The sequence below is a fragment of the Apostichopus japonicus genome, chromosome 6, assembly GCF_037975245.1.
Source record: "Apostichopus japonicus isolate 1M-3 chromosome 6, ASM3797524v1, whole genome shotgun sequence".
In the NCBI taxonomy this organism is placed as follows: domain Eukaryota; kingdom Metazoa; phylum Echinodermata; class Holothuroidea; order Aspidochirotida; family Stichopodidae; genus Apostichopus; species Apostichopus japonicus.
The window spans coordinates 17514090-17542064 of NC_092566.1; the positions used below are offsets into that span (position 1 = coordinate 17514090).

A 27975-nucleotide genomic window follows, 5' to 3' on the forward strand; every position below is an offset into this window, starting at 1 on the left:
CTGCATTAAAGTGCCTACATTTTTGTGAATCTCTCCTGGAGGTGGATACCTATAATTACTGCCATCTGTGATGGTCTCGTCTCTGTTGAGAGTTTCATCATGCTCAAATGTCCTTAAAGGGGAAACCTCTTCCAAAGTAGATCCTGCATCCTCGGTAGTTGTTTTCCAATTACTATCAATTGGAAAATGGTGATCATCAACTTTGCTAGTCTTAATCAACTTCTTAGATCTCTTAGATGGGTGTGAATTTGCTTCATATTTTGATGGGTCCTCAACAAGACATGTCTGTATCTTATTTTGGTTATTTGTGTCGCCTTTGGCGCTTTCCTTCCCGTTCGGAGGGGCACCGCCAAGATCAAGACAAGGTTTTCGAAATAGGCCTTTCCCTCTAACATCGGTGACCGTTCTCAACTTTCCTCCGGCCAGAAGTAATAACCATAATAGTTCATGACAGATGATGACTTTGGAGTGAAAAACCTCTTCTTCAGAGGATGAAAGATAACAATGGGAGAATGACAAATGACAACAATAGCGTCAACTATGTAATTGTTTGAAGTAGCAGGTCGTCTCGTCATGTTATTTATGACATATTGTTTACTAAAGTGGAGTGAATGTTCTCTTGTTTATTCAAAACTGTGATTATGTTCACAAAAGTGTGAACTAAATTGCTACATGATTCTACACATTAATATGTTATGGTTTAATGATAATATCTTTGGTATTCAGGATTTAAATGGCAGCTTTTGATGTGGTAGAAAACTATCAGAATGTAGAAGTTCCTGACATTCATTGCCCAAGATAAATGTCATGTCCTTGTCACTATGGAAATGGATAATGTAATACAATGTACAGGCCAGATGAGGTGTAGAACTTGTATGTAGAACTTGCATTAGATATGGAGTTTACGAGATGATTTAGACTATCCTCAACTGCAAACTTTAATAGAAGTATCTTACTTCCACTTCCAGTGACCTTTACTCTTATACGACACAACAATTGCCTAATTACTAGGTTCATGTAAAGTGAACTCATAGTGTGTATGTAAGTTGAGATATATATTTAATTTGTAGCCTGTTTGTTGGTGGAACAATTAAGAAGAGGAAACCTTAATGAGCTCATGAAGGTCTGCTTGACCTTTGATGGGTTAGTAAAGAAAGAGGATATAGGAAGCTGTTAGAAACACTGATATGCTACTAAGAAAAATTGAGAGCAACTGCCAACTTCGAAACACAAGACAGACCCAACAGCCGAAGGGAGAATACTACCTATGCCATTTTTAAACTTCATTTTGGAAAAAGTCTCTAACATTATGTACTAGATAACAACAGCTAAAGACATTCTATGTCATCAGCATCTTAATTCTCAGGACAATTTGAACAAAAAGTGTCCCAACAACATATTAGAGATAAATAACCAGTCACACTTAACTATCTCCAGAAACACTAATTTATTGTGCAGCTCACCAACAATTTGATATAAAAGATGGCTCCTCCATCATAGAATAGTTTGGTCACACAGTTTGTAAGAAATGTAGCAAACAATAAGAAACTAGAAAAAGAATTTCTTTTCAAAATGATCTTGTTGGATCGATAGCCAAAATATTTTATGTTGGACTGTTAATATGAATCTCTCCCATAGATGACAAAGAGAGGGGGGTGGGGGGAGGGGGAAGAGTGAGGAGTTGGGTCTGTCTTGCAAGTTCCACTGGCTTCATAATGCAGACATGTTAGTATCTTTACAGATTAGTAACTGCTTTTACATCCAGGTGAAACAATGACTACATTCATTCTATACCAGTGGTTTATACCAATAATTCATGCTTTGGCCTTTGTTCCAGTATTCTTAATCTTCATCTGCTTTATCATTCTCACTTCCACCCATGACACCACATACCCAAATTTTAAGTAGCTAAAGAACCATAATGGAAATGAATGACTTTGAATTCTTCTCTTCAAGGATAAGGAATTAAATCTGGCTACCTGTCTAAATGTTAATATTGCTACATTTGAAGCAGAGGGGGGGGGGGGGGAGGGGGAGCAGTATTGAATGAATGATTGCAACATTTTGCAATCATTTTACTTTGAAAGTCAATGAAAAATAATTCCCTGTTAACAATGCTTTATCGTCTCAGAGTGTTGTAAAAATTTCAACCACCGAAGCAGAGAACTTTTCCCCTGTCTCATTTTATAGCTTTTGAAACCTCAATCACCAAAATGCCAAATTCACCAAAAATCTAGATTCCAAAATGCAAATATTTTGACCATAATGCAACAAAAGTTCTGGGCGTATTTCATATTTCCAAATGTGTGAATGCTAAAATTCAAATTTTATACAAACTCTGTAAATAAATTTCTGAACTGTTATAAACTCAATACTATTAAATAATACAGAGAAATCTAATTTGGAGAACAGGTTTTTCATGAAATAATTTATCAAGAATTTTGAAGCAATTGTGGGTTTGAATGACAATGACAAGAGACAGAATGTTAACATAAATCTGTACTTTTGTAACAATGACTCAAAAGCTAATTTAACTGCAAGCAAGCAATGCATTAAATCTTATCAAGCCTTATTTCATCATTTTGAGGATCGAATCATGTTATTCCAGTTCTATGTAAATATGTTAAGCAATTTCATTAGCTACTAAGTGTTTCATGTTTAAAACACTGGGACAAGCCAAGTATCTATCAATATTAGAACTTAAAAATAGCACACTTTGCACAAGTTAACTTTTTCTAGCATGAGCCACCTATACCAATGTGGTCAGCCATTTCAATTTTTTTCTCATATATGATATTTGACACATCTTTTCCATATGATACATGTTACATTAGCAAATCTGAGATTAATATCTCACTCTAAAGAGACATAACATTATCTATAACTATGCCAAGAAACGAATAGCAGAAGTTTTCTTGGCACTTACCTTGGTTGTTCTTGTCGGGATACTGGTTTACTGGCAAGTTTTGTTTAGCTCTTCGACTTTCATCGTCTGATCCGTAGCCAGATCGATGACTACAAGAAGGAAGATGATGAGTCTGAGATCATTTAGATTGCGGAGACATTTAGCATGAAAATTTACGAAGATTTCTAAACAGTGATGTTAAGAGATGTTCTGACCCTCTCAGGTATTGGGAGCGACCAACCATGTTAAATTGACTAGCTGAAATATCTCAGACCGGATGAACCTTTCAGGGTGACAGAAACCAGAATTTATGTAAACAATTGACAACAGAGGATGGCTATTTCTTGGAATTTTGTCATATATAATCTGATTGAAACACTGTTTTAAGGGTCAAGTGTATAAATCTGCAAGTAGAATTAAAAGATACTGATAATTTACTCTTCATGAGTCTATTATTTTGTACAAGCCAATCCTACAGCTGTGCATGCAGGCAAATTAAGTGCACTGCAAGACATATATTTAATAATAATATTTGCTTTTTATATAGTGCTTTATACCAGCGATAGGTCTCAAAGTGCTTTACAGACGTTATATTACCCCTGGTCAATGATAACCTGTCCCAGAGACAATCCCGCCAGTCGGCAGCAGTTAAATACTGCCCCAATGTCAAGTTAACCTCACAGGTACCCATTTAACCCCTGGGTGGAGAGAGGCAAGTGAGATAAAGCATCTTGCCCAAGGACACAACGTAATGAACTAGGCAGGAATCGAACCAGCAATCCTTGGATCACGAGTCCGACGCCTTAGCCAATTGGCCACCACGCTCTCTAACATGATACATGATACTCAGTGCTCTTACCTTTGTGGAGGCGGAGCTGCATAGTCCTGACGTACAGTCTGTGCTTCCATCGGCTAGAGAAGAAAGATAAACCAAGACGAAGGAATGTGAGGGGAATGTAAATCTTCCAGGCTCTAACAGAATGGGTAAAAGAAACATGAATGAAACCCTTGCCCTGTTCAAGGCTTGAGTTATGAAGGAATGCTCAGCAGCAATTTGTTTAATATTATCATATAATTGTTGCAGTTTTATGAACCTGTGAACCTGACAACAAAATATTAAATTACCCCAAAAACTTTTATAACACGAGACAGAGAGAGATAGAGTTAAATCTTCAGCATAGTTGAATCATTGAACAAGTCAGACTAAAATTCAAAAAGCAATGTAGGGGGTGACAGTACTCTGGAATAATTTAGTGATCACTATTTATGAAGCAGTTTTCAATTTTATATATTTTGCTTCCCATAAATTACTGAAACTGTGCTATAAATATTTACAATTGTACAGCAATTTGCAGAGTTTTTGCGTAGCATTTTACTATTCGATACCAGATTTACTCCTTAAGACATTCTCCAAAAAGCGGCGGTCCCAGAATAGGAAGAGAAATAGAAACAATTGTGATTGCTTCATAATTTCTGGCTTAAATGAGAAGATTTGCTATAAGTTGGTCCTATTCTTTCATAATCACAAAGAATAGGGTTTCACTCAACAGGACTACGTAAACCTTACTCTTGTAACCTTGGTACCTTGGAAGAAACCCATCAAACTTACTGCTCTTTCTGTTCCCACAAGAGATGATTTTCCAGGTTCATAGTCAACAATACTTCTGGGCTGCTGTCTGTATCTATTGACTGGAGTACTGACCACAGGGTTGTCTGCAGGCCTGTAATGAGCAAAGGTAGCGACATTCAAATCAATGTACATTGTCACTGAGGCAAAAGTGCTATATTCAACTAGTAGAGTTTAGTGAGTATTTACTCAGCTTTCAGTGTTCCTGAGTTATTTGTGCTTATTTAACTATGAGTGTTACTGAGCCATCAATGCTATGGGCATGCTTTCTCAATAATCAGAATTACTGAGTAAAGAAGCTACCCAAATCTTATCGCTCTCAAATGATCTTCCAAACCTAGCTGTTAAACTATATTTCCAACCAAAACTCAAATATCAGATATATGTTAGCTTCAAGTCATATCAGATGCAACTACTAATAAAGCTATCTGAATTTTTAGACAGAAGTGAGATATGCTATATATTTTACATTATTGCAAACCAATTCTTTGATGTGTAAAAAGTACTAAAGTGGTTGCCAACCTACATACAAACCGCAGAGCAGATCTGTTTTCATATATGCTTAGGCTCCAAGTTTTCATAGTTTTATGTGTTAGGTTACCTATAACATTTGATGAGAACTGAGTGGTGAAAATGGTGGAATGGTTCACAAGGTACTCACGGTTTACTGGGTTGACTGTCAAATGGGTTGGACGTCACTGTCGAAGTAAGATAACAAATAATTATTCATTATTTCACACACAGAGCAAAGAAGAACGTCTTTTTACACTGAAGACCAGATTACTACATGATATGACAGTTTACTAGTAATATCAAAAGATTGTAATACATTTTCATTGAGGAAATTGTGCAATAAAGTTTAAAGATATGAAATCAACATGTATTTACCACTTAAACAAAACATGTCTCTCAAAGACTTTCCAATTTTAGAGTAAAATGTTGGCTTTCAAAAGTTGACAATTTGTTTCATAAGGCATTTTAAAGTTCCTATCATTCAGGTACCATCCTTAAACAGTTCAGTGATTCACAGAATATGTTTGCCATCAAATTTTTAACTGAATAAAATGAACGACTAGTTGTATGGAATGTCTTTCGGACAAAATGAAAGATAAGCTTACAATAAATTACCTGCACATTGTATCTTTTCTTAATGTTATTGGTTTACAAATTCCACATGTAGTGTGACATTATGTTCTATCTTTTGATATATATATATATTTTTTATGAAAAGCAGGTATTAAAATGAAACAGACATGCAAATAAAAAACACTCACTGAAACTAAAGAGAGGAAAATGATAATGCGTGCAGGGGCCAAACAGTTTGAGAAACTTACTGTGCATCTGGGCATGGTGCATATACTGTATATGCACCACAATACTCCAGATAGTTAGGTACATTTATACAGTGTAAAGAAGAAAAACCATATGGAAAGCACAAAACAGTACACATGCATCAAATTTGCAAACACACAAGCACATTAAATATCTGAAGGGAATGGAAGACATTATATTAAGTTGTATTCATGGATAGAAGCTGAAAAGAATCAGGCACAGAGTACTTTATGTTCAATATTGGCAATCAGTTGCTAATGGAAAATTTGTGAAAAGGAGCATTAAAAAACATGATAGAAACAAATACTTGTCTATGTAATAAGTGGATGTGGAAATGAAAGGAGGAAAAATAGATGACTTATGAAATCAGGAAAGATATAAGCTTGAAAGTTTTAATCCATAAGCCCTTGCTGGTTTCTCCCACATTCGTGGTCGCTTAAGCGTCGTAAATATAGCTGCTGGTTATTATATTATTATCATTATTATTATATATGATGAAAGCCAAGCAATGTCTAACCAACATTTTGGTTGCAATATTTTCTGATAGCAGAAAAAGATAGCAAGGAATGATCACAAGCTTGCAATTTGAAGCAGTTCCTAATTTGTAGCAAGTTTATTTTCCTAATTTGTAGCAAGTTTATATCTTCTTTTTTTTAGCCTCTGAAGAAGATCCTCCTAGGATCGAAACGTCAGGCCAACTTACTTTTACACAGTTTATATCTTTATTTGCTAAATCTTTTCGTTTCAACAAATGAACGTTAATTAACAAACTCCATCTGATCTGACAAATATTCCTGCAATAATATTTTTCATGACTATTAATCATATGCAAAATGTATTCAAATTCAGAAATTTTCAAAATTGTTACATTTTATTGAGATGAAAATTCACAAGCTGCTTTTAATGGCATGCTTATTCTATCGAACCATATTATTGAAAATTGACTAAACTAAATTGTAAGATGATGCTTTTAGGTTTCAGACATCTGCTTAATTTCACCTTCTACTGGTAATACAACATCACAAATTTACTATACAGTATATGGCAATGTCCTGTTCATGGCATGACTTTTGAACCATATGGTATACATGTATCTCCAAAAACAGAATAAGACCTTTCTATGGTGTTGGGGGGAAGGAAGATGTTCATCAGAAACATCTCAATCACATAAGATAACATTACTGAGTAGTTTTTCTTGTTCTTTCATATATATATATATAAATATATACGAGCAACAAGAGAGAAAAACTACAAGACTATAAAGAAGACAGAATTGATTATTAAAGTTTTTCAGTAAAACGTGTACAAGATTGATATGCAGGGATGTGCCCAGGATTGCCTGAGTGCCGGATATCCTGATTGCCGTCCTGGGGAGTGGTCTAAGTGGGAGGAGGTGACCCCCTCCCCTTTGAGAAATTTTTCGATTTTTGAAGGTGCTCAGATGCCAAATGCTGGCACTTGTGTAGCTTTTTAAGCACATACACTAGTTTTGCTAACAATTTACATTTTTAATTTTTTTGTGTGAATTATATTGTTAGGAATGTCGGGATTTTAGATGAAAATAGTGCTGGGTGGGATTCACGATTTTCAAGACAGTGCTGGGCGGTAATTTTTAGTGCTGGGGGGGGGGCCGCCCAGCGTGGGCACATCCCTGGATATGTAAGAGTGAGTTAGTAGGAGCCATACCCATGGATGCATCATCATGATCTGGGAATCTGTAGGTAGGTGTGTAAGGGTTAGGGTCTGCTGTGAAAGAAAATATCGTATGAATATGCATGAAGCAAGCATTAAATTATTCAATCATGAGGCCATTCAAAAAATATAAATGCATTTATGAATAAATTGATACCAAGAAGATCAAGGGCATAACAAATGGATTAAGAAAGCTCAGAAGCAGGTGAAAGGAAATATATGAATATGCAAATTCGGCAGCATACATATTCAACACTTTGAGGAAATATCCTCAAGGCATGATGGGATTATGGAGACTGCAATATGAGGAGATGTAAATTATGTCATGAATAAATAAGAATCATTCCGAAGGTGAAAGAGGGCACAATTTGAAGAAAATGCAGAAATTAATGACATCATCAGGCCGTATTGTCAGAAGCAGTAAAAGGTCACTTAGAAGCAATCTATTAACATGTTAATGTAACTATTCCATTAGAGCATTAATAAGGGGTTAATCAACGGTCTAGCGTGGGTTACTCACAGGATTAATGCACGATCAGGGGATAATGCAAGCGATGCACGAGGGCGGAGCCCGAGTGCATCCAGCGATAGCATTAACACCCGAAGTGCATTAATCATGTGAGTAACGCACGCTAGACCGTTGATTAACCCCGTTCATTCATACACTACCATTTGTGTGGTAGAAAAATCATAAAACAAAACATTTTTGGTTACATATAACCAAAGATTTATTAAAGTGATGCCCCGTAATTTTACCGTGCGTTACTCACAGGATTAACCACGGTCAGCTGACCTGAATGGACCAATAGTATTTAGGAATCTTTACTTAGTATGAATGAATGTAGTATCATAAATGTATTAGTGGATAAAAGGTTAACAGAGGTAAGATTTACTGCAAACACATTCAAATTATGTTAACGATACAAGTCAGTCGCGTCTGAGTAAAGGGCGGTTGGTGGTTGAGCTGAAAGGCTAATACTACGAGGGTCATGAAGATCAACACAACCCATTGTTGAAAGGGGCTCATGTGTGCTGCTACACTGTTTCTAAAATAGTGTCTAGTCCAACATTACAAGCTAATGCAACATTGGAGCCATTCCATAGTATTCATTACACTGTTTTCACACATTTTAATTGCTCCATAACAGTATTCCACAGCAATTATTACCACTAATAAGAAATGGCCTTGTGTATTCAAGATTTAATTTAGTTCTAGAAATTGAATAAAAAGTTGATGATAGAATTAAAATCCCTCTCACTAACTACTGGGCAACAACAGACCACCACTCTTGGCATATTTTTCCTCATTTCTTTCCTAGCACTCTGTTTCAGGTTAGTATTGTTGATACAACTTCCAAGAACAAAAAAAGATATTTAACTTATAAAAACCTATAAAAAACTGGGCAAATCTTTACACAAAACTTTTAGTATTTCAGATAAATTTAGTGAATTAAACTAGCATCTAATGCAAACTAATTAACATGTTAAGTGGATTATTATTATTATAATTATTATTAAAGCAGCTCAAACTGGCAGGCAATTTATTTAGTCTGTTATCAACTGGGACTGAGATGAAACAAAAGGAGCATGTACCAGTGCCAGCTAGGGGTGTCGGTGGTTCCGTCATTTCGTAACTGGCAACCAGTGGATTGCCATCTACAGAGGGTAAGAGAGGGAACAAAGATGATGCTTACAAAAACCATACTCTGATATTTCTCCTCACAAAGCAGCAAATGTAGGTAAGATGAGAAGGAACTTTAACCAATTCTTCATTTCTCTGTTCCATATGTAAGTACCAAACACTGAAGAATCCCACTAATCTATGCAATAAAACCCACATATTTGTGGATTTCTAATGCGGTTACCTCACGGCCATCTCCACTTTGAAAATTTTGAAACACTTATAAAAAAATGTAAAAAAAATTAACAATTATGTCAGAGATATTCTTTAGTCACCTGTTCCCACCTACTCATCAATATCTAACATGGCTAGCATAGATCCCATATGGTTCTAACATATAGTTACCTCACAGTCATCTCTACAGTGATACCATTAAAAACCTCTCTTTATTTAGGTACTTGAATGTCAGAGTCAGTATGTTCTTCAGCCACCTGTCCCCACCTACTCATCAATATCTAAAATGGCTAGCATATATCCCATAGCATACATTCTCACATATATGCAGTAGTTACCTCATAGTCATCTCTACAGTGATACCATTAAAAACCTCCCTTTATTTAGGTACTTGAAAGTCAGAGTCAGTATGTAAATAGAAACCTATCCCCATCTACTCATCAATATCTAACATGAATAGCATACATCCCATATGGTTCTCACATATAGTTACCTCACAGTCATCTCTACAGTGAAACCATTAAAAACCTCCCTTTATTTAGGTATTTGAATGTCAGAGTCAGTATGTTCTTCAGCCACCTATCCGCACCTACTCATCAATATCTAACATGAATAGCATATATCCCATATGGTTCTCACATATAGTTACATCACAGTCATCGCTACAGTGATACCATTAAAAACCTCCCTTTATTTAGGTACTTGAAAGTCAGAGTCAGTATGTTCTTCAGCCACCTGTCCCCACCTACTCATCAATACCTAACATGGATAGCATACATCCCATATGGTTCTCAAACATAGTTACCTCACAGTCATCTCTACAGTGATACCATTAAAAACCTCCCTTTATTTAGGTACTTGAAAGTCAGAGTCAGTATGTAAATAGAAACCTGTTCCCACCTACTCATCAATATCTAACATGAATAGCATATATCCCATATGGTTCTCACATATAGTTACCTCACAGTCATCTCTACAGTGAAACCATTAAAAACCTCCCTTTATTTAGGTACTTGAAAGTTAGAATCAGTATGTTCTTCAGCCACCTGTCCCCACCTACTCATCAATATCTAACATGAATAGAATATATCCCATATGGTTCTAACATGTAATTACCTCACGGTCATCTCTACAGTGATACCATAAAAACCTCCCTTTATTTAGGTACTTGAAAGTCAGAGTCAGTATGTTCTTCAGCCACCTGTCCCCACCTACTCATCAATATCTAACATGAATAGAATATATCCCATATGGTTCTAACATGTAATTACCTCACGGTCATCTCTACAGTGATACCATAAAAACCTCCCTTTATTTAGGTACTTGAAAGTTAGAATCAGTATGTTCTTCAGCCACCTATCCCCACCTACTCATCAATACCTAACATGGATAGCATACATCCCATATGGTTCTCACACATAGTTACCTCACAGTCATCTCTACAGTGATACCATTAAAAACCTCCCTTTATTTAGGTATTTGAATGTCAGAGTCAGTATGTTCTTCAGCCACCTATCCCCACCTACTCATCAATATCTAACATGAATAGCATATATCCCATATGGTTCTCACATTTAGTAACCTCACGGTCATCTCTACAGTGACACCATTAACAACCTCCCTTTATTAATAGGTACTTCAAAGTCAGAGTTCAGTATGTTCTTCTGTCTCACTTTTCTCAATGAATTGCAGTGTCTGTTCTAACTACAGTCCTCTTTTATATAGGTAACTTGTACGAAGAGCAAGGGGAGAACAAATAAAAAACAAGACAAATTTTGGTTTCGTTCTACAGGCCACACTGGGACGGGGGGGGGAGATGGAATGGTGTGTTGCATTTCAATTCATATCAAGGACACGACAATCATCATGTCTGACATTTCTGTGACCTTGGAGTTCACCATATCATATCATGCGCTAAAAATAGTCACTTTTTAGGTGGAATAATATGGTGATCACTGACAACTAAACAATAATTTTGTTTTTTAATAATAGAGATTAAACGGTTGGCAACTATTTGAGTCAAACTATGGTTTTTTTTAATACTAAAATGGAGTAACCAAGAATTTAACCAAGAATTTATTCTGCTGTGGTTTGTAAAATTTTTTTTTTTTTTTCAAAGTTTGTTAGCAAAGTTTTTTTTTTTGGTCATCATCACTCCCTTGGAAAAAAATTTGCAAGAGGATCATCGTTCAAGAAAAGACATTCATTGTAAAAGTACGATAGTGCACAAGCCATCAATATCGCAAGCGATAAATATTGCCCGTCACCGAATTACGAGAGCCACATTTTTCACATTTTTAATTTGTCCTGCGATTATTTGAAATGGAATGTTGGTTTGATAAGTTAATGAGATGTCTTTATTAATGAAATAATAATAAAAAAGAAAAACACAAATAGAAAAGAATGCGAGTCAGAATTAAGACATGAATGATCTCAAGTCTGATATTTAAATGAAAAATGGTTATATGTCATTCCAACGAGTAATGGTTAGGAATGTATTTTTCAAATTGAATTAACAGAATGAACATTAGAAATAAATTGGTTAAAACTTGCAATTCTAGAATAACTTAATACTGTTATCTACTAGTGATCTCTCAACAGGGGTGGAGTAGACAGGGGAGGGGGGAGGGGGAGCACCTGCCCACCAAGTTTTGTGAAAAAACTTAAAGTGCCTCTTTTTATAAATGAAAAGTATCCTTTCGCCATTTTCTTCTACTTAAAAAGTGCTTTTTGTTGAAATAATGAATACAATTGTACTTCAAAGAGGGCCCTATTGTTTAAAATGCAAGAAAAAAGGTTAGAATAAAAAAGTGCCTAATTTTGTTGAAAAACACTCAAATGTTGGAATATGCAATACAGAATTGCACAGAGGATTCATTTAGTCGGAAAGCTTTTCACATAACGTTGCCCCCTCAAATCAAAGTTATTAATGTCCCAATCCACCTTGAAGTCCCACCCACCCCCACCCACCCACCCTTAAAATTGACTATTACTCCACCAGTTTCTTAAGTTATTAAAGTGTTATCAATAACAGAACACCTTTTTAACTAATTCCAAAACACTGGCATAAAGAAAACCACAGGATGCTATTGAGAAAAAGAAGATATTAATGGAGGTCCCCTTTCTAATCACAAAAACTGAATAGTAATGACAATAATTAAGCATGCAGTTTGGACTTATTTCTTTTATTTTATTCTAAGATGCTTTATAAAATCAAAAGACACAGCATTATTCCAGTTTCGTTTCCTGTTGTATTTAGAGAGACTTAAGTATCCTTTTCAAAATTATGACTATACTTGGACTGAAGAAGCAGCATCATTGCATGAAAAGGAGTCAGTGAACTTTGACCTCTTAAAAGAAAAAAGATGGCGACTGGGGCAGCGTTTGGATGAATGATGCAGTCAAATTGATTTGAAAAAGTAAAATATTAAGCATAAACCACCCCTGAGGAAGAAAAAATGTTAGTTTTCCTTGGGAGTTGTACCACTCTCGGTGAGTTTGTGTTCCCGGCATCCTTTGCACCCACACACTGCTTAGTTTCTCCCGTACTTCTACTCCCTGCTACCGTTTACAGTACACCATGTAATCGAAGTTACTAAGCAATAAGATTATCTCTCTTATCTTTATATCCTGTTATTAGATCATGGAGGGTAGAGTGTGAAAAATAGAGGAATATGCAGGCAATTAGGGATGTCCACAGTGGGACAGAATTGGCTTTCGAAAGAAAAGAGATGCCCTCTACCTGACCACCCTATGCGGGAGACCCTTATATAAAGTCTGAACTTCTTACCTTCATCTCGATCTTGTTTGTGAATCGACTTGTACATCTCTTTGTACCAATCGTGTCTGTTATCTTCTTTAACATGCTGAGGGTGAAGAGAGTGGATAAAAACATCAACACATCTTTCTAAGAGCATTGAGAAAAGTATTACTCTGTATATTTTATAAAGAACAATTTTGCTAAAACTAACCAAAAAGTAACCAAACAGTATACATTTTGTAAAGTGTTGGGATATTTATACCGGTGCTGTGGCCGAGTGGATAAAGGCGGTGGCATTTGAAGCAATGAGGCTTAGCAATCGGGAAGTTCGATTTCTGACCACAGTAAGGTGGGTTTTTCCATCTGAAATGACTTTCTAAATAGATTCCAAATTTGAGTTAAAATGTTGAATTAGAAGCCACCTGACCTGAAAGTTGTCATCCATAAGCCCTTGCGGGTTTCTCCTACAGTCCTGGTCACTAGAGCTTTGTTAAACTAACTGCCTGATTATTAATATTAATTGGTTAGAAATTGGAAAATAACATAAGCATACACTCTTTGAAAGTTTCATATTTTCTTCTTCTGGCCACCAGCAAAAAAGAAAGAACCATTTTTGCTTACTGTTACTTTCTCATTTCTCTCAATGTATTCTAGAAACAAGTGAAGACACCGACTCACAACAAATTACATTTTCATTCCTGCCTTGAAATATACTTAATGGAAAATGAACCCATAAACTGCTTCAAATCTATCAGCCTTTTGTTAGTATCTTATGCAGGAAAACTTGAATCCATTACTCAAAGCTACTGAAACTTTTACAATGCACTTGGAAGACTATATAAAAATCCTTGCCTGCGGTAATTAGCGAGCTAGCTGTGATTTTTATAATGGCCGTGGCAATGCTAAGCTGCAATTTTTCATTAAAGTCAGCTTAGGATTCGGGACTTTTAAGAAGGTTATAACCACTGTCTGGAAGGCATTTGACTGAAGCAGAAATGATACACATTTAAAGCCTTTAAATTATCAAGCAAGGTCACAGAGGACAAATCAAAGTAAGCCCTACAGTATTGCCGGAGGGTGCTGACTGAATAGAGTAATGGCGATGACTTCAAGATAGACGTTGCCGAGATGAAGACAGGGAATTTATCAAATACAATCCGTTACTTTAGCTGACAGGAATATTCATTAGAGGGAAAGAACTGCTTTCCTTGAAAATGCTGGGGAGATCCAAGTGAATATATATTATATCCTATTTATAAATATGTACTTTCATGTATTGATACTGGATTTTTAATCAACTTGAAACTTTAATAAACCTGAAGGTTTCATAAAACTGAAGGATTTTTACACAAAAACAAATGCTTTTCAGGTTTTTGCCTGCTGGCTAGCTCCATAAAATTCTATGCTTCTAAAGGTGGACTGAATCTGCCTCCATGGATGGCTAGCTTTCGTTTTGATTGATATGGTTAGGGGTGGAGGTAAGGTTCGACTGGCTAGGTTGTGAGTGGTAGTTGCAAGGGACGGGAACTTCCCAGAGATGGGCTAAAAACATTTTTCTTCAGCATCATACCTGTCTCAAGCCCAGAGGCATTCCAGATTCTTGATCCCTGGGTCCGATGCCTTCGTAGGTCGGGGCCTTCTGTACGATCCTCTGTTTGGTTTCGTCGTTCAGATTGGTGGTTTCATGTTTCGGTTTATCTTCCATGGGGTAATATGTATCTGTGTGGATCTGGTCTCCATCTATCGTAATCTTCTGGTACAGAGCACCGGTGGGTAGTTGAGCTGGATCTAAAAAAAATTAATAATAAAAATAAAAATAAATGTTGGACACTTCATGCATCGTTCGACACCTAACTATATCAAAGTTCTGTGTAACGATTTGATGGCTCTTGTACCGAGGTCTACGGTATTTGAGTGATAGTACTGCCACTCCTTGGTGTGGATTATTCTAATTCATTTTAAAATATCAAAGGGTATTTATAACAGATCATTTTTAATAGCTGACGTTTTCGCAACAGAGCTCCATCTGTCTGCATGTAGAGATCAGTTGAGAGTGCCGCCACCCCCCCCCCCCCCCATCCCTTTAACTAGGTTGGAGGCACATTCTATCATCATTGAAAGCATGATAGAAACATGATAACTTATGATATTGTAATGATGATAATATAAGTAAAGTTGAAGGTTCACAGTATTGTTTGAGGCCAACACCCCCCCCCATCCAATACACACCACTTTAATCCCTGGTCATTGGTAACTTGTCACATCCATATACCAAGTGTTCACAATTCAAACAATCTCTACATGTCCCCTGGGGGGGAGGCTTCCCATAGGGTGCAGCCACAAACAGGTGCATGCAACTATATTTACAAGATACCCTCGCAAGTCCCCATTTACACACCTGGGTGAAGAGAGGCAATGGAGATATAAAGTACTTTGCCCAAAGACAAACCTAATGATTCGGCCAGGACTCGAAGATCACAAATCTACTGCTATCATCACATAGTTAGCTTCAAGCACTGTACAGTACTACAAAGCATTTCAGACATTTTCCAGAAAAGTTGAAGATCCACATATGGTCACAATACCTCTGTAATACATCCCTCACCCAACCCCACCCCCCCCCTTCCAAAAAAGAAAAAGAAGAAGAAGAAATCCAAGCACATCTTACAAATCCCCTGAACCAAAATTCTTGACCAGGGGAGTATCAAATTCATTTCTTTTTTCCTTTTTTATTGGTATTTTCTTTCATGAATAAGAACTGCTATATACGCACATTCATGAATATGCAATTATTTATTGAAGCAAAGTAGTATTCAACATTACCACCTTGACGACAAACCTGACACTTTAAAGATTGATGACAGAGTATACCACAATGAAGTTAACTACTCTTAAATATATACATGCAGCTTCCATAAATGTTGACCCTTCACCTGTAATGACAGTTACATTAGGCTTCTTGGGTGGTGGTTGCCTTCTGGAGGGGGCTCTTGGAGGGGTCTGTGGAGGACCAGGTGATGGAGTGCGCCTGGTGGCTGTTGTTATATAGGTCAAAAGGTGAAGCCGAGATGAAGATAAGAGAAGAGAAGAAAGATGGAGGCTATGTGAGCTTTTATGGAAAGTGAGTTAGCAGAGAAGAATGTGATATATGTTATAGATATATGTTCTATGATTTGTGTTAGGTGAGTATAAAATGAAATGAATGACAACTTCTCCAGCCTGCTACAGAGATTTATTAGCTAGCTGAGCAGAATTTGCAGCACTTGATATGATGGCTTAAAAAGCAACCAGTATAAAGTTGAAAACTTTGTCCCCAACGTTCCTCATTTCCATAAATTGCATTTAAATATTGTACAAACTGCACACTAGTTAAGGTACTGAAAACTTATATTACAAACCAATTGTGAAGCTTCAAAACATGTAACAACATTTAAATAAATCTACACAAGATAGTCTACCCTCGCCTTCCACCCCCCCCCCCCCCCAATTCCTCACAACTTGCCCAAAGAGATATTATCTCTTAACACGTAACATGTGATATAGATTCATGAGATGAACAGCGTGTGTTCTGTGGTGTTATTCTGCATGGACATCCTGTTATATTCAGTCTGCTTATCTGGAGGACCACCGACATCATGAACCTTTGCAATGCATTTCAGTCTAGTCTAAAGCAAAATTGTTTGTTTGCAGGAACCTACTACCACCACCACATTGTAAAAACAATTCATTCAAAATGCAGATTTTTATAAATGATCACAACACCTGTTCTCATCAAATATATCACCAGCTAATAGGATGTACCAAACACCTAAAGGGAATTGCCTCCTTTCCGATCAAATTTAAAGTCTCGTAAGAACAAACTTTCAATTTACTATTAATAGTTAAAACAAAATGAAAGTATTTTTGTGTTCAAAAATGTCTCAACAATACGTTCCTATTTTACATTCAATTGTTATTTATGATCTGACCTATTGGGAATTACAGAAATGCCAGCTCCGAAAAATTGAATTTTTGACCCATGACAGATTCTCTCCAACTATATACAGGTCTGATACAATGCCATGAATAATAATGTTACTTCATCTACTGCAGTTCCCTGAAGAATGCTATGTAGCCTCCCAAAACAATTATCTTGTTTTCAAGACTTGGAATTATAAAGTCTGGTCAAAATACATTGGATCCTAAACAGCCGAAAAGAAAAAAAAGGGTATAGAACCTAACTGTAATGTATACAAAAGCCTCTGTTTTATGCATGCAATAGATAAAGAGTTTTACCGCAATTACTTGTAAACTCAATAAAAATACACGCGACTTGGAGGATTTTACGAACCATATTTTTTTTTATACATATCTGAACATTAGCGACAACACTGAACCTCACAATACATTCTAATCAACTATTAATTTTAAAGATGTGTCCAAACCGAACTTTTTAGCTAATGGAACCACGTTTTTTTGCTCTTTTCTTTTGACAGTCCTTTTTGTTGAGATTTATGCGGATCAATTATCAGGTCAGAGGTCATCTGCTTGAATACGACTGCTTTTGAGTCTGTCGTTTTCATCACAGAATATTTTAATCTTTGTTAGATCATTTTCCTCATTCTCGTTGTCATATTGATAAATAGGTCAGCTTGTCAGTAAACATCCACACCTTTCACTGAATATTATTAATATTACTTTGGCCTCAACTGTTTAGTCCCCTTTGTTGGAACACTGATCTATGTTCATTATAGCCCACAGCGTGAAGTATTAGTTGGTATGTCTAGCATATTCTAGCAGATTGCGAGGCTAACATCAACCACCTTTGATGACAGTGACGGAAGAAGGATCAACAAACCGTGAGAATTCAAAATATGTTTGTGGATTAATAAAACCTCGGCTGAATTCAATGAGTAACGTAATTAGGCCGGGCGAAACTTGATAGGGATATCATTACAGGATTAGATCAAATGGCGGAATGGGTTAACTACCTCAGCAGCGGGAGAAATTGGCAGCTAGATAGATAGGAATGTTAGAGCTTGTTTGAGAGTAAGATGGTGCGTAGAGATGAGATGATCGTTAGAAATTACTGTGCCTCCGAACCCCTGCCGGGGAGATCACAACCTTGTCAAACGCAACCGAGGACCAAAATACATGTTTAGTCACTGCGTAAAATAACCCAACAGAATTTGGACTTCGGCGGTAGTTTGAGAAGGAGGGCAGCTGACTGGAATCAATTCCTCAGAGTCTTGACGGAGGCTCTCGTTAAAACATTTTCAGTAAGCTCACAGGATCAAGGGTGTGTGTCATGGCTGTGTTGCGTCCAATTTGGTAATGGTTGCAATGATTTCTAGAAGGTTGAGTTGGCCAAAATTAATGGTAGGTGAAAATGTTAGAAATAAGAAGAAAAGAAGAACTAAACTTTCTTAAGATAGCTGTGAGGTTATACCTGGTACTCTGCTAGGACTTGAAGGGGTGGGCTGAGGGGTCGCAGGATGGTGTACAGCGGTGTGTACGGGTGGCTGGTGTTGTCTCTGAATATGAGATGGTGGCTGTTTCCTTACGGGTGAAGAAGGAGCCTGTTGTACCGGGTGGTGCATTACTGGGGGAGGTGCAGGTTCTTGACTCTGTTGATTGAAAGACAAATAGTCTCGATTAAATGGTAATGAATTGCAATTTTATATACTAAAAATGTCAATTTTCCCCCCTTGCTTTTTGATAAATTATGTAACATGATTTGATGCATGAAATAGTTCCCAAGCTTCCTGTGACATAATAAAGGAAGTGAGTCTCTTTTACTCTTTAATAAACCAAAGCTGTCTTCCTTATCTCTACTCCTCAAGCTCTTTTGTGAAAGTTTATTCTTGCTGAAGCTGCTTCATAAGAATAAGGAAGATAGCTTTGGTTACTTCGTAGATCATGTGATACCTAGAAAATCGCCGTTTGTTTCTTCCGGGTATAAACCAAGCAAGGGCTGACCAGGTCGAACCCGTTAATGGGTGATTTTGACTAACCTGCTGTGGCGGTCTCACAGACCTGAACTCTTTCTTGGCTGGTTGCGAAGATGAGGGCGCCCAAACAGGTTGTAAATCTTGGAAGTTATCGTGGCCGTTGTATTCATCATCCTGTTCTGGTGTCTGACCTGGCTGCCAGACTCCTAGAAGATCAAAAACAAATCTTATTAATGATATAAACAAGAGAGGGCTATAAAGACCCCCCCCCCCCAGCAAAAAATGTACCCTAATTTTACCGCGGTAAACTATGGTAAATGTGTGGTAAATAGGGTAAATGTGTGGTAAAATTGTGGTAAAATCAACTGCGGTACATTTACCGCAGTTTTACCATGGTATTACCGCGGTAAAAGTGCGGTACATTTACCGCGGTAAATTTACCGCAGTTTTACCATGATATTACCGCAGTATAAGTAGGGTAAAAGTGCGGTACATTTACCGCGGTAAATTTACCGCAGTTTTACCCTACTTATACCGCGGTATAAGTAGGGTAAAAGTGTGGTACATTTACTACGGTAAATTTACCGCAGTTTTACCATGGTATTACCGCGGTAAAAGTGTGGTACATTTACTACGGTAAATTTACCACAATTTTACCATGATATTACCGCGGTAAAAGTAGGGTAAAAGTGTGGTTCATTTACTGCGGTAAATTTACCGCAGTTTTACCATGATATAACCGCAGTATAAGTAGGGTTAAAGTGCGGTACATTTACTACGGTAAATTAACCACAGTTTTACCATGGTATTACCGCGGTAAAAGTAGGGTAAAAGTGTGGTACATTTACTAGCTACGGTAAATTTACCATAGTTTTACCATGATATTACTGTAGTAAAAGTAGGGTAAGTTTATATGGTACATAAACTACATATGTGAAATTCCTACAATTGTGCCATGATTAACCACAGTAAAAATAGGGTAAAACTATACAGTGCAATTATACTATGGTAAATTTACCATAATTGTACCACAGAAGAACATATATGGGTCACACTATGAAACATGACGGTACATTTACAGCAATTTTTAATGATTTTGTCCCATATTTTTGCAATACTGATATGACAAACCTTTTGTTCTACTCATATCTTAATGTTGGCAATATAAATTACCTGTGGATATGAGTTGAATAAAGAAGAGAGACAAACTGCTATTCTTATATGTTATAGTATGCATCTCTTTTCCTAAAAAAAAACAAGCAGAGGATAGATACATAGAGAATTCCTTCATGGAATCCCTGATATATTTGAGAGGAGACAACAATTAATTCTTTTTTCATTATAAGGGAGAACCTAAAAGCCTTTAAAATGAAAAAAGAACTATATAAACTAGCACACATAAGGCATAGGTTCTGTGCCTCAACACTGTGGCACACAAAAATTGACCAATCAGTGTCCTCAGATTTGGGTATTCTCTGTCAGGTCCAATAAATGACTTGACAAGTCTATGTAATTATGTTCAGAGTACTCATTCCATTTAAAACAAGTCTTTGAGGACAATAAGAGATCAAAAGTCCAATCTGGACTACCAATCTAGTCAAAAGAAGAGAGTCAGGAATCATACCAGCTAGGGTAAATGAAATTCAACAAAGCTTTCTCATGTGTGAAACCTCCATGGATTTGATGAATTAAAAACTGATGCATTCTACAACTGAGGACTTATATGTCAGGCATACAACCATTACAATAAGGGTAAAGGCATATAGCCAAATCATAATACAGTACACTGATGGGTGAAATTCAAAGGAATATATGGTGTACATGCTAATTGAAATAAGGACAAAATCATGCTCTATGTAAGGTAAAACTGTCCTGCAATTAGTGTAAAATCATGGTAAACTGAGGTAAAACTAAGGTAAAAGCGTAGTAAATCTACGGTAAAATTGGGGTAAAATGTGGTAAGGGCGTGGTAAAAGTATGGTAAATTGAGGTAAAACTAAGGTAAAAGCGTGGTAAATCTACGGTAAAATTGGGGTAAAAGAACGGTAAACTGTGGTAAAAGCGTGGTAAATATACGGTAAAATTGGGGTAAAAGAACGGTAAAACTGTGGTAAATTTGGGGTAAAAGTGTAGTAAAAGCGCGGTAAAAGTATGGTAACACCGTGGTAAATTGCGGTAAAATTGGGGTAAAAGTGAGGTAAAACCATGGTAAATTTGTGGTAATTTACTGCGGTAAACCGCGGTTTACCGCGTCCATAGGGCCAAAACACCGCGGTAATGTACAACAAATTTACCGCGTTTTTACCCCGGTTTTACCGGGGTAAAAGTGTGGTATGTTACCGCGGTAAATTTGAGGTAAATTTTTTCTTGGGCCATCTCCCTGGTAATGATGGGGCATTGCCAAAATCACAAGATATTCCATTACGGCATCAAATGCGTCAGCTTTACTGACTGAAATAAATCCTCATATTCTTACAGCAATAATCACCTAATGTTGATTTATTGGAGACATTAAAGGTACAGTTTACCTAGTTGTTACTTTTGCTTCCTGTCATTTTGTATATGTTAGCAATTTGTAAGCATTCTGCGGGCATTGACATTGCAGTAGGCTATTAAGCTGCCCTGCTGCTACAGTATTTCTTAGAAAAGGACTGTTTTGTTAAACCGTTTTCTTTATGATATTGAAACATCAATAATGTCATACTTCTAAGTTGACCATTTCTCAAATACTTTTAAGCTGTATCTGTTCCATTACTCTGGTCAAGTAACAATTTATTTACCTTTGCTAGAAATGTTATTCATTGAAAGTGTTGACACTGTTAAGTACTGTTCATTTTGGTACTTGTCTGTGTGTTGAGAAATAATCTCCCTTCTTGATTCCTGTACATGGGTGTCTAAAAATATATCCTAGCAGAATCCTGTAGCACATGACTGGTGCCTTTAGCATCATACAGTTTTCATTCAGTGGGAAGTATTTACTTGTATTTACACTGAACACATTATTACTGTTTAGTTTGGTACTTTGTGTGTTGTTAAATGCTCTTACTTCTCTGATTCCTGTACTATGTGTGTTAACAATTACATCCTAGCTGAACCTGTAGCACATGACTGGTGCCTTTAGCACCACATGCAGCACAGCAGGCTGTAAATAACTCATCAAAGACTACTATGGTTCAACCAAAGGTGGCCCCACATTGTTACCTCATGTTTGTTGTCAAGTACATAATATCAAGGTGGTGATATACATGTATATATAGATAAGTTCAATCTGCTCATGCAGTGTTGACTGACAAAACATTATCTCCATCTGTTTCAACTTGAAGAAGTCTCCAACTTTGAAGAAGGAACCTCTGGGATTTGACATGTCAAAATCATGAATGCATGTTACCTTTATTTTGAAAGGTAATGTTTTCTCTTAGAAGGGAAGAGAGAGGTAAGGGAAGGGGGGGAGAGAAAGAGATAAGAGGAGGATGGGAGGGGTGGGTGAGGGAAATCTGGCGGTGATCGACAGTACCCTATCTCCGTTCTTTATATTCGAGAATGAAGCGAAAGGTACTGTGCCAGATCTATGAAGTCAACGATATACTGTATATGCATATTCATTACTGTATATGCAAATATGGTAATATTAATAACATGCTTATCTGACATAAACAATGAAGTAATCATTCCCTGTTGATGGAAAAAAATATATAAGCTCTAAACCTTGAATAAATTGTCTTAACCCTCACTTTCATGCAACTGTCTGTGGTTTTTGAAATCCAAACAGTACTGTATTATTCCTTTTTTTGGGCAAAGGAACAACAGTTTGTTTTGGCTTGAATATGGGATTTGAACAAGTTTATTTATACTTGCATTTTAAGGTTTCTCTATGCATTCTGATAATTTAAATGTCAGTCTCAAATAATTGCAAAACAATTTATCCAGTCATACTGAAAGTTCCAAGTTCATAATTCAGTGAATATTATATAATTACCACAGCATAACTATACGTGCCAATCTGCACAAAAAGTGCACAGCACTTCAAACTGTCAAGAGATTTCTGTTTTTTTTTTTAGCATAAAGCAGAGAGTCCTTACAGAAAAGCTCCCTGGTACAAAAAGATCAGACTTATACATATAATTTCCTTTTCAGTGACATTAAACAATCCACTTGTCTTAGACATATATTACCCATGTAAAATGTCTGGGAGCTTTAAAGTAGAGCTGGGATAGTTTATTTCAATGTTAATATGACATAACTTGATGATGATCACAACAAAGTCACAACAACCAAAGGCAAACTACATGCAGCTTAAAAAACGTGTTTGATGTCATCTTTATCGATACTACGGTAGTTTTCAGTTTTGTTTCGATCAAAGGTACTTTAAGTTACCTGCAAACACAGGGATATAACATTCACTGATTTAATGTGAAATTTAAAGTGAGAAGTTCTGAGACTTTCTCAATTCTTGCCAAGTAAAGATACTGCAACTCACACCAGATACAAGTTTATTAACCTTGATATAAATAGGAGACTTTTGTAATGATATATGCTTCAAATGAAATTTTAGGGTCTTTTTTGTCTTCCCAAGAGATTGTTCTTAAATGCCTATGAAATCAATCATACTGTACCTGTCGGTGACTCCCTTCCGTTAGTAAGTGGCTCGCCCCTTGAGGGTGGGGGAGCTGGTTCCAGTTGCCAGTCTGGGGGTGGGGGAGGTAACCAGTCATCCCAGGGGTCACGCTGTATCTTATTATTATTCATGATGTCTATGGGCGGTGGAGCGATGACCGACCGATCAGCTGTTAGTTGAAAAAAACCATGCAAGAGTCATGATGCACTAAATTGTCATCCATAATGTATGCACAGTATATACAATAAATCATGCAAATTTATGCAAAATATGCTCAATACCGTTCTGTGAGAAAGAACATGCAAGATGCAAACTTAACATAAGTTAAACCTTATCAAAAATTCATTTATTTTGTTACGAGGACTATAAATATGTATGCTTTCACTTTTTCTTTCCCTTAAAGTTTACTTATCATTATTTGTAAACTATCCATGAATATCGTGTCTTTCTTTAAACATACTTATTAATTATTGGCCACGGTATGCCTAACACAGGATATCTCTAGCAGTATGGTATTTTGACCCGCTGCATTTTAGAAAGGCATTTGAAGCCCCAAGTGTATTCTTCACGAACTCACTGTGTAAACCTTGAGCGTAATATTTACTTTACCGAAATTGGTCGGATGTTTACATTTATCTTCATTTATATAGACTTACTAATCAAAATTCCTTCATGGTACATGCTAAGAGTTATTTGAACTTATCATAGAAGTTGACATAGAAATAGACCTGAAAGCCAGCAGGCTTTGTGGTTTCTTGCGGATGTAGGAAAGTTAGGAAACGTTATCAAATGTTAACATCGGGACGCAAGATTTTCAAACCTTAATTGTATAAACAGGTTGTTAGTCATCAGCAAAGATTAAGCTTCAACAATATGTTTTCAATCAATGTTTATGCCGCTGAATTTGGTATGTATATTTTACAATTATTCTGCATTTCCATTATCATAATAGAAGGCATTTAATGGTGATGATATTTAAGGGGTTAGCCCGGTTAGGGTACTTCCCTGTAAATAAGTGATTAAATATACCCACAATGCAATCAAACTGGATTAGAAATGTAAAATATTAGTCATGCACAAACCGACAGTGAAGGCTTACTAAAATTTAAATACATGGGTGGTGATTAGAAAATATCTTAGTACTGTGCAGTAACTGTTTGAAACAGCTGACATTAATTCTTAAGTTAGTACATGGTAAAACAGGGAGGTTGGTAAGGGGAGGTGGGGGTTGGAAGAGGTTCAGGAAAGGAGGAGGGTGATGGGAAATTTATGGGCAGAGACTGAGGGAGAGGCAGAGGGAATTACTTTTGAGTACTGACAGACAAATATAGCTTGAAGATAAATGAGGGTCTTAAATGTAGGTAGCAAAATTGCAAATCTTTTGGGTAAATTTCCATTGCCCTCTGCTCCTTCCCATTTTAGTTGCACCATGTACATTGAAACTGATTTCAATTTAGGGGTGAAGAAGATGAAATTGTCTGATACACTGTTAGAAAATATATGACATTCATTCCTGCATGAAAAAATAAATATTAGAACAGACTAAACCAGTCCATGGGATGTACATACATACATATGGGTCATTCCAAAATGAAATAGGGGACCAACTTGCGTCATGTTTTTAACCCGAGTTCTGGAAGGTTTTGAGTCTCATAATTATGAACATGAGGATTAAATAATTGTACAGTGACGCAAACAGGACGTTTCAAAATTCTGCTTCCTTCAAAAACCGAACCAAGTTTTTACCACCTCATTTATATCTGTGATCAACCATATTTTGTTTCTATACATGCACTGACAGTTATCCCTTAAATTATAGATGATGGGGGGAAGAGGAGAAGGGAAGAGCAGAGGGAGAGGGAGAGGGGGAGGGAGAGGGGTAGTCTTCATTTAGATCAACAACAACAACACACTTGATATCATAAAGCTACAGTACAGAGGAACATCCTGACCTGAAGTGGGGGAAAGGTTGAGTGTATTTGAGCCACAGTGGTTCAAAGTTCATGCCATTGGCTCGATGAAGAATTCTACACAATGGGGCTGTATACACCTACTATAGTACTGTACACATGTAGGCAGTTGGTACATTCCAGGAAATACAAACTTCCCCTACCGTATCCAGCCTAACCACGTGACCAGTAGTTCAATGCCACTGATGTGATGAATAATTCTACACAATTTTCCAAGGGGCTGTACACATGAATGCAGTTGGTACATCGCAGACAATACAAATTTTTCCTACCCGTATCCAACCTAACCATGTGACCAGTAGTTCAAAGTTCATGCCACTGATGTGATGAATAATTCTACACAATTTTCCAAGGGGGGAGGGGGGGCTGTACACATGAATGCAGTTGGTACATTGCAGAAAATACCCACTTCTCCCTACTGTATTCAACCTAACCACATGACCAGGGAATAATTTATCTGTCATCCCATGACAACATGCTATGCAAAATGGTCAAACTGCTACTGTATACACTTGAGTCCAAAGATGTCTAGCATATTGTATACACAGGAACCATGTATAGTATGTCATAAGGAGACCAAATTGGGAGCCTTCGTAACTGCTAAACAACATTCAAATGATAAATTATTCCCCGATGGACCAATAACTTGCAAGAAGGCTAGTATAACCATGAATATATGTTTTATTTAATTAGTATTTCTTTTTAATATATATATTGTATACATTGTTTGTAAAATCTGTCAGACAAGTGTACATAATGAATGCGGCATGCATGAGCTGAGTATGACAGGATACCTCCGGCGTCCATTTCATCAAAAAACTTTTTCTTCTTGGCAAAAAGAGCCGCTCCTTTGGACCCCAAGAAGCCTTGATTTGTCAAGTCTTCCATCATCAGGCCGCCATCTTCGAGGGGGGACGCACGTAGGCATGCAAAGGGCAGAGGTCAAAGGTTAATTAGATGCATATATCTCTATGGATATATCCATTAGATGAGGGGGTTTATCACCTTGAATGGAGAGTCATTGGAGGAGTATTGGGGGAAAGTTCAGTAGGTTCATCTCTACAGAGAAGATTCCACCTTCGTTACAGTACTTTGTACAGTAATATAATATAGTATTAAAGGTATTGAAGACTCGCCCCGAACCGCGTGCCGCCCTCTGCATAAAGTTAACTTTCCGTTGCTTGCAAATGAAGTTTTCTTCTTGTTGCTACAAAATGCAGACAGTAATGAAACATGATAACCTAGTTATCTTTTATCTGGACCTGAGATGTCCATAGCTGCTATATTTGTGGGTATTGACTGTAGCAGCATATATATTTCTGGGATCGATGGTGGTGTCTAACAGTTTTGTTACACCTTATTCGAATCTAGGTCAGATTACCGGCATCAGACGTTTTTTTTGTGCGAGTCTTCACTCCCTTTAAACCATAAATTTTAGCACAGTTTTCCAACTTTTCCATTCTTTTCTCTTTTTCTCTCCCAAACAACAGAGGCAAAAGGTGAGAAGATGGTACATGAACACTAATTTAAATGTTGGTTTAACCAAAATAGCTACATTTATTATATATGCAACTTTGAAGGACGTGCCCTTAAAAACATTTTGAAGTTCTTCATAAGTTTAGCTTAATAATCAACTGGCTATTAACAAGTGAAAAAATAAGAATTGTGTGAAATAAACTTGATTTATGGAGGAGAAGAAAAATAAGGTAAATTTACTATATATATATTTCATGTAGTATCACAGCGGTTCACCTTACCTGGTTTTCCATTCTGCCATATTGGGCTCTTTGGACTTGATGGTGAATACACTATAAAAACAGAAACAAAACAAACATAGATAAATAAATAATTAAAAATCAAATATATATATATTTTCCACACAATGTATGGACATGTACTGTCCCAATTTACACTTTAATTTTCAGACATGTTTAACAGAGCAGCTGGAGGGGCTCGGAATAAAAAAAACATTTCAGACATTTGGCAAATGCTGAATAGCGAGGGCAGTAGACAGGAAATTGTTATAGTCAACATGGGACAGGGTCAGTGTGAGAGAGAGGGATCTTGATGGAGAAGTAGGGAGGAGACAGGTAAGTGAAAAATTGTGGTTTATTACTAAAATAATAAAAACAGATCAAATTAAATTTTGTTTCAATCTACTGTCAATCATAGGAAGGATTAACATGTATGTATAGTACTGAATGTGCAATGCAGCAGACCTCATACTGTGTAGTGTGGTCGTCATGTATCTTTGAAATGCTTTGAGCTTATGAATATGGTTATTAGTTC

At 36.7% G+C, this 27975-nt stretch overlaps 1 protein-coding gene across 18 annotated transcripts in view; it reads right to left on the bottom strand.

The window, feature by feature from the left end:
- LOC139969182 (uncharacterized) overlaps positions 1 to 27975 on the bottom strand; it is a 67916-nt gene that overhangs the window by 13704 nt on the left and 26237 nt on the right. For 8 of the 18 annotated variants that reach the window (XM_071974042.1, XM_071974034.1, XM_071974043.1 and 5 more), the window contains 14 exons: positions 27444 to 27494; positions 26481 to 26588; positions 23715 to 23885; positions 19165 to 19307; positions 18600 to 18777; positions 16105 to 16206; positions 14742 to 14959; positions 13202 to 13277; positions 9150 to 9212; positions 7551 to 7610; positions 5194 to 5230; positions 4515 to 4626; positions 3765 to 3817; positions 2927 to 3015 (listed from right to left, as the gene is read on the bottom strand). In XM_071974042.1, the coding sequence (XP_071830143.1) occupies positions 2927 to 3015; positions 3765 to 3817; positions 4515 to 4626; positions 5194 to 5230; positions 7551 to 7610; positions 9150 to 9212; positions 13202 to 13277; positions 14742 to 14959; positions 16105 to 16206; positions 18600 to 18777; positions 19165 to 19307; positions 23715 to 23885; positions 26481 to 26588; positions 27444 to 27494 (1461 nt within the window). The remainder of the gene's footprint in view (positions 1 to 2926; positions 3016 to 3764; positions 3818 to 4514; positions 4627 to 5193; positions 5231 to 7550; positions 7611 to 9149; positions 9213 to 13201; positions 13278 to 14741; positions 14960 to 16104; positions 16207 to 18599; positions 18778 to 19164; positions 19308 to 23714; positions 23886 to 26480; positions 26589 to 27443; positions 27495 to 27975) is intronic. The other 10 variants (XM_071974040.1, XM_071974049.1, XM_071974053.1 and 7 more) reach the window with 7 other exon arrangements.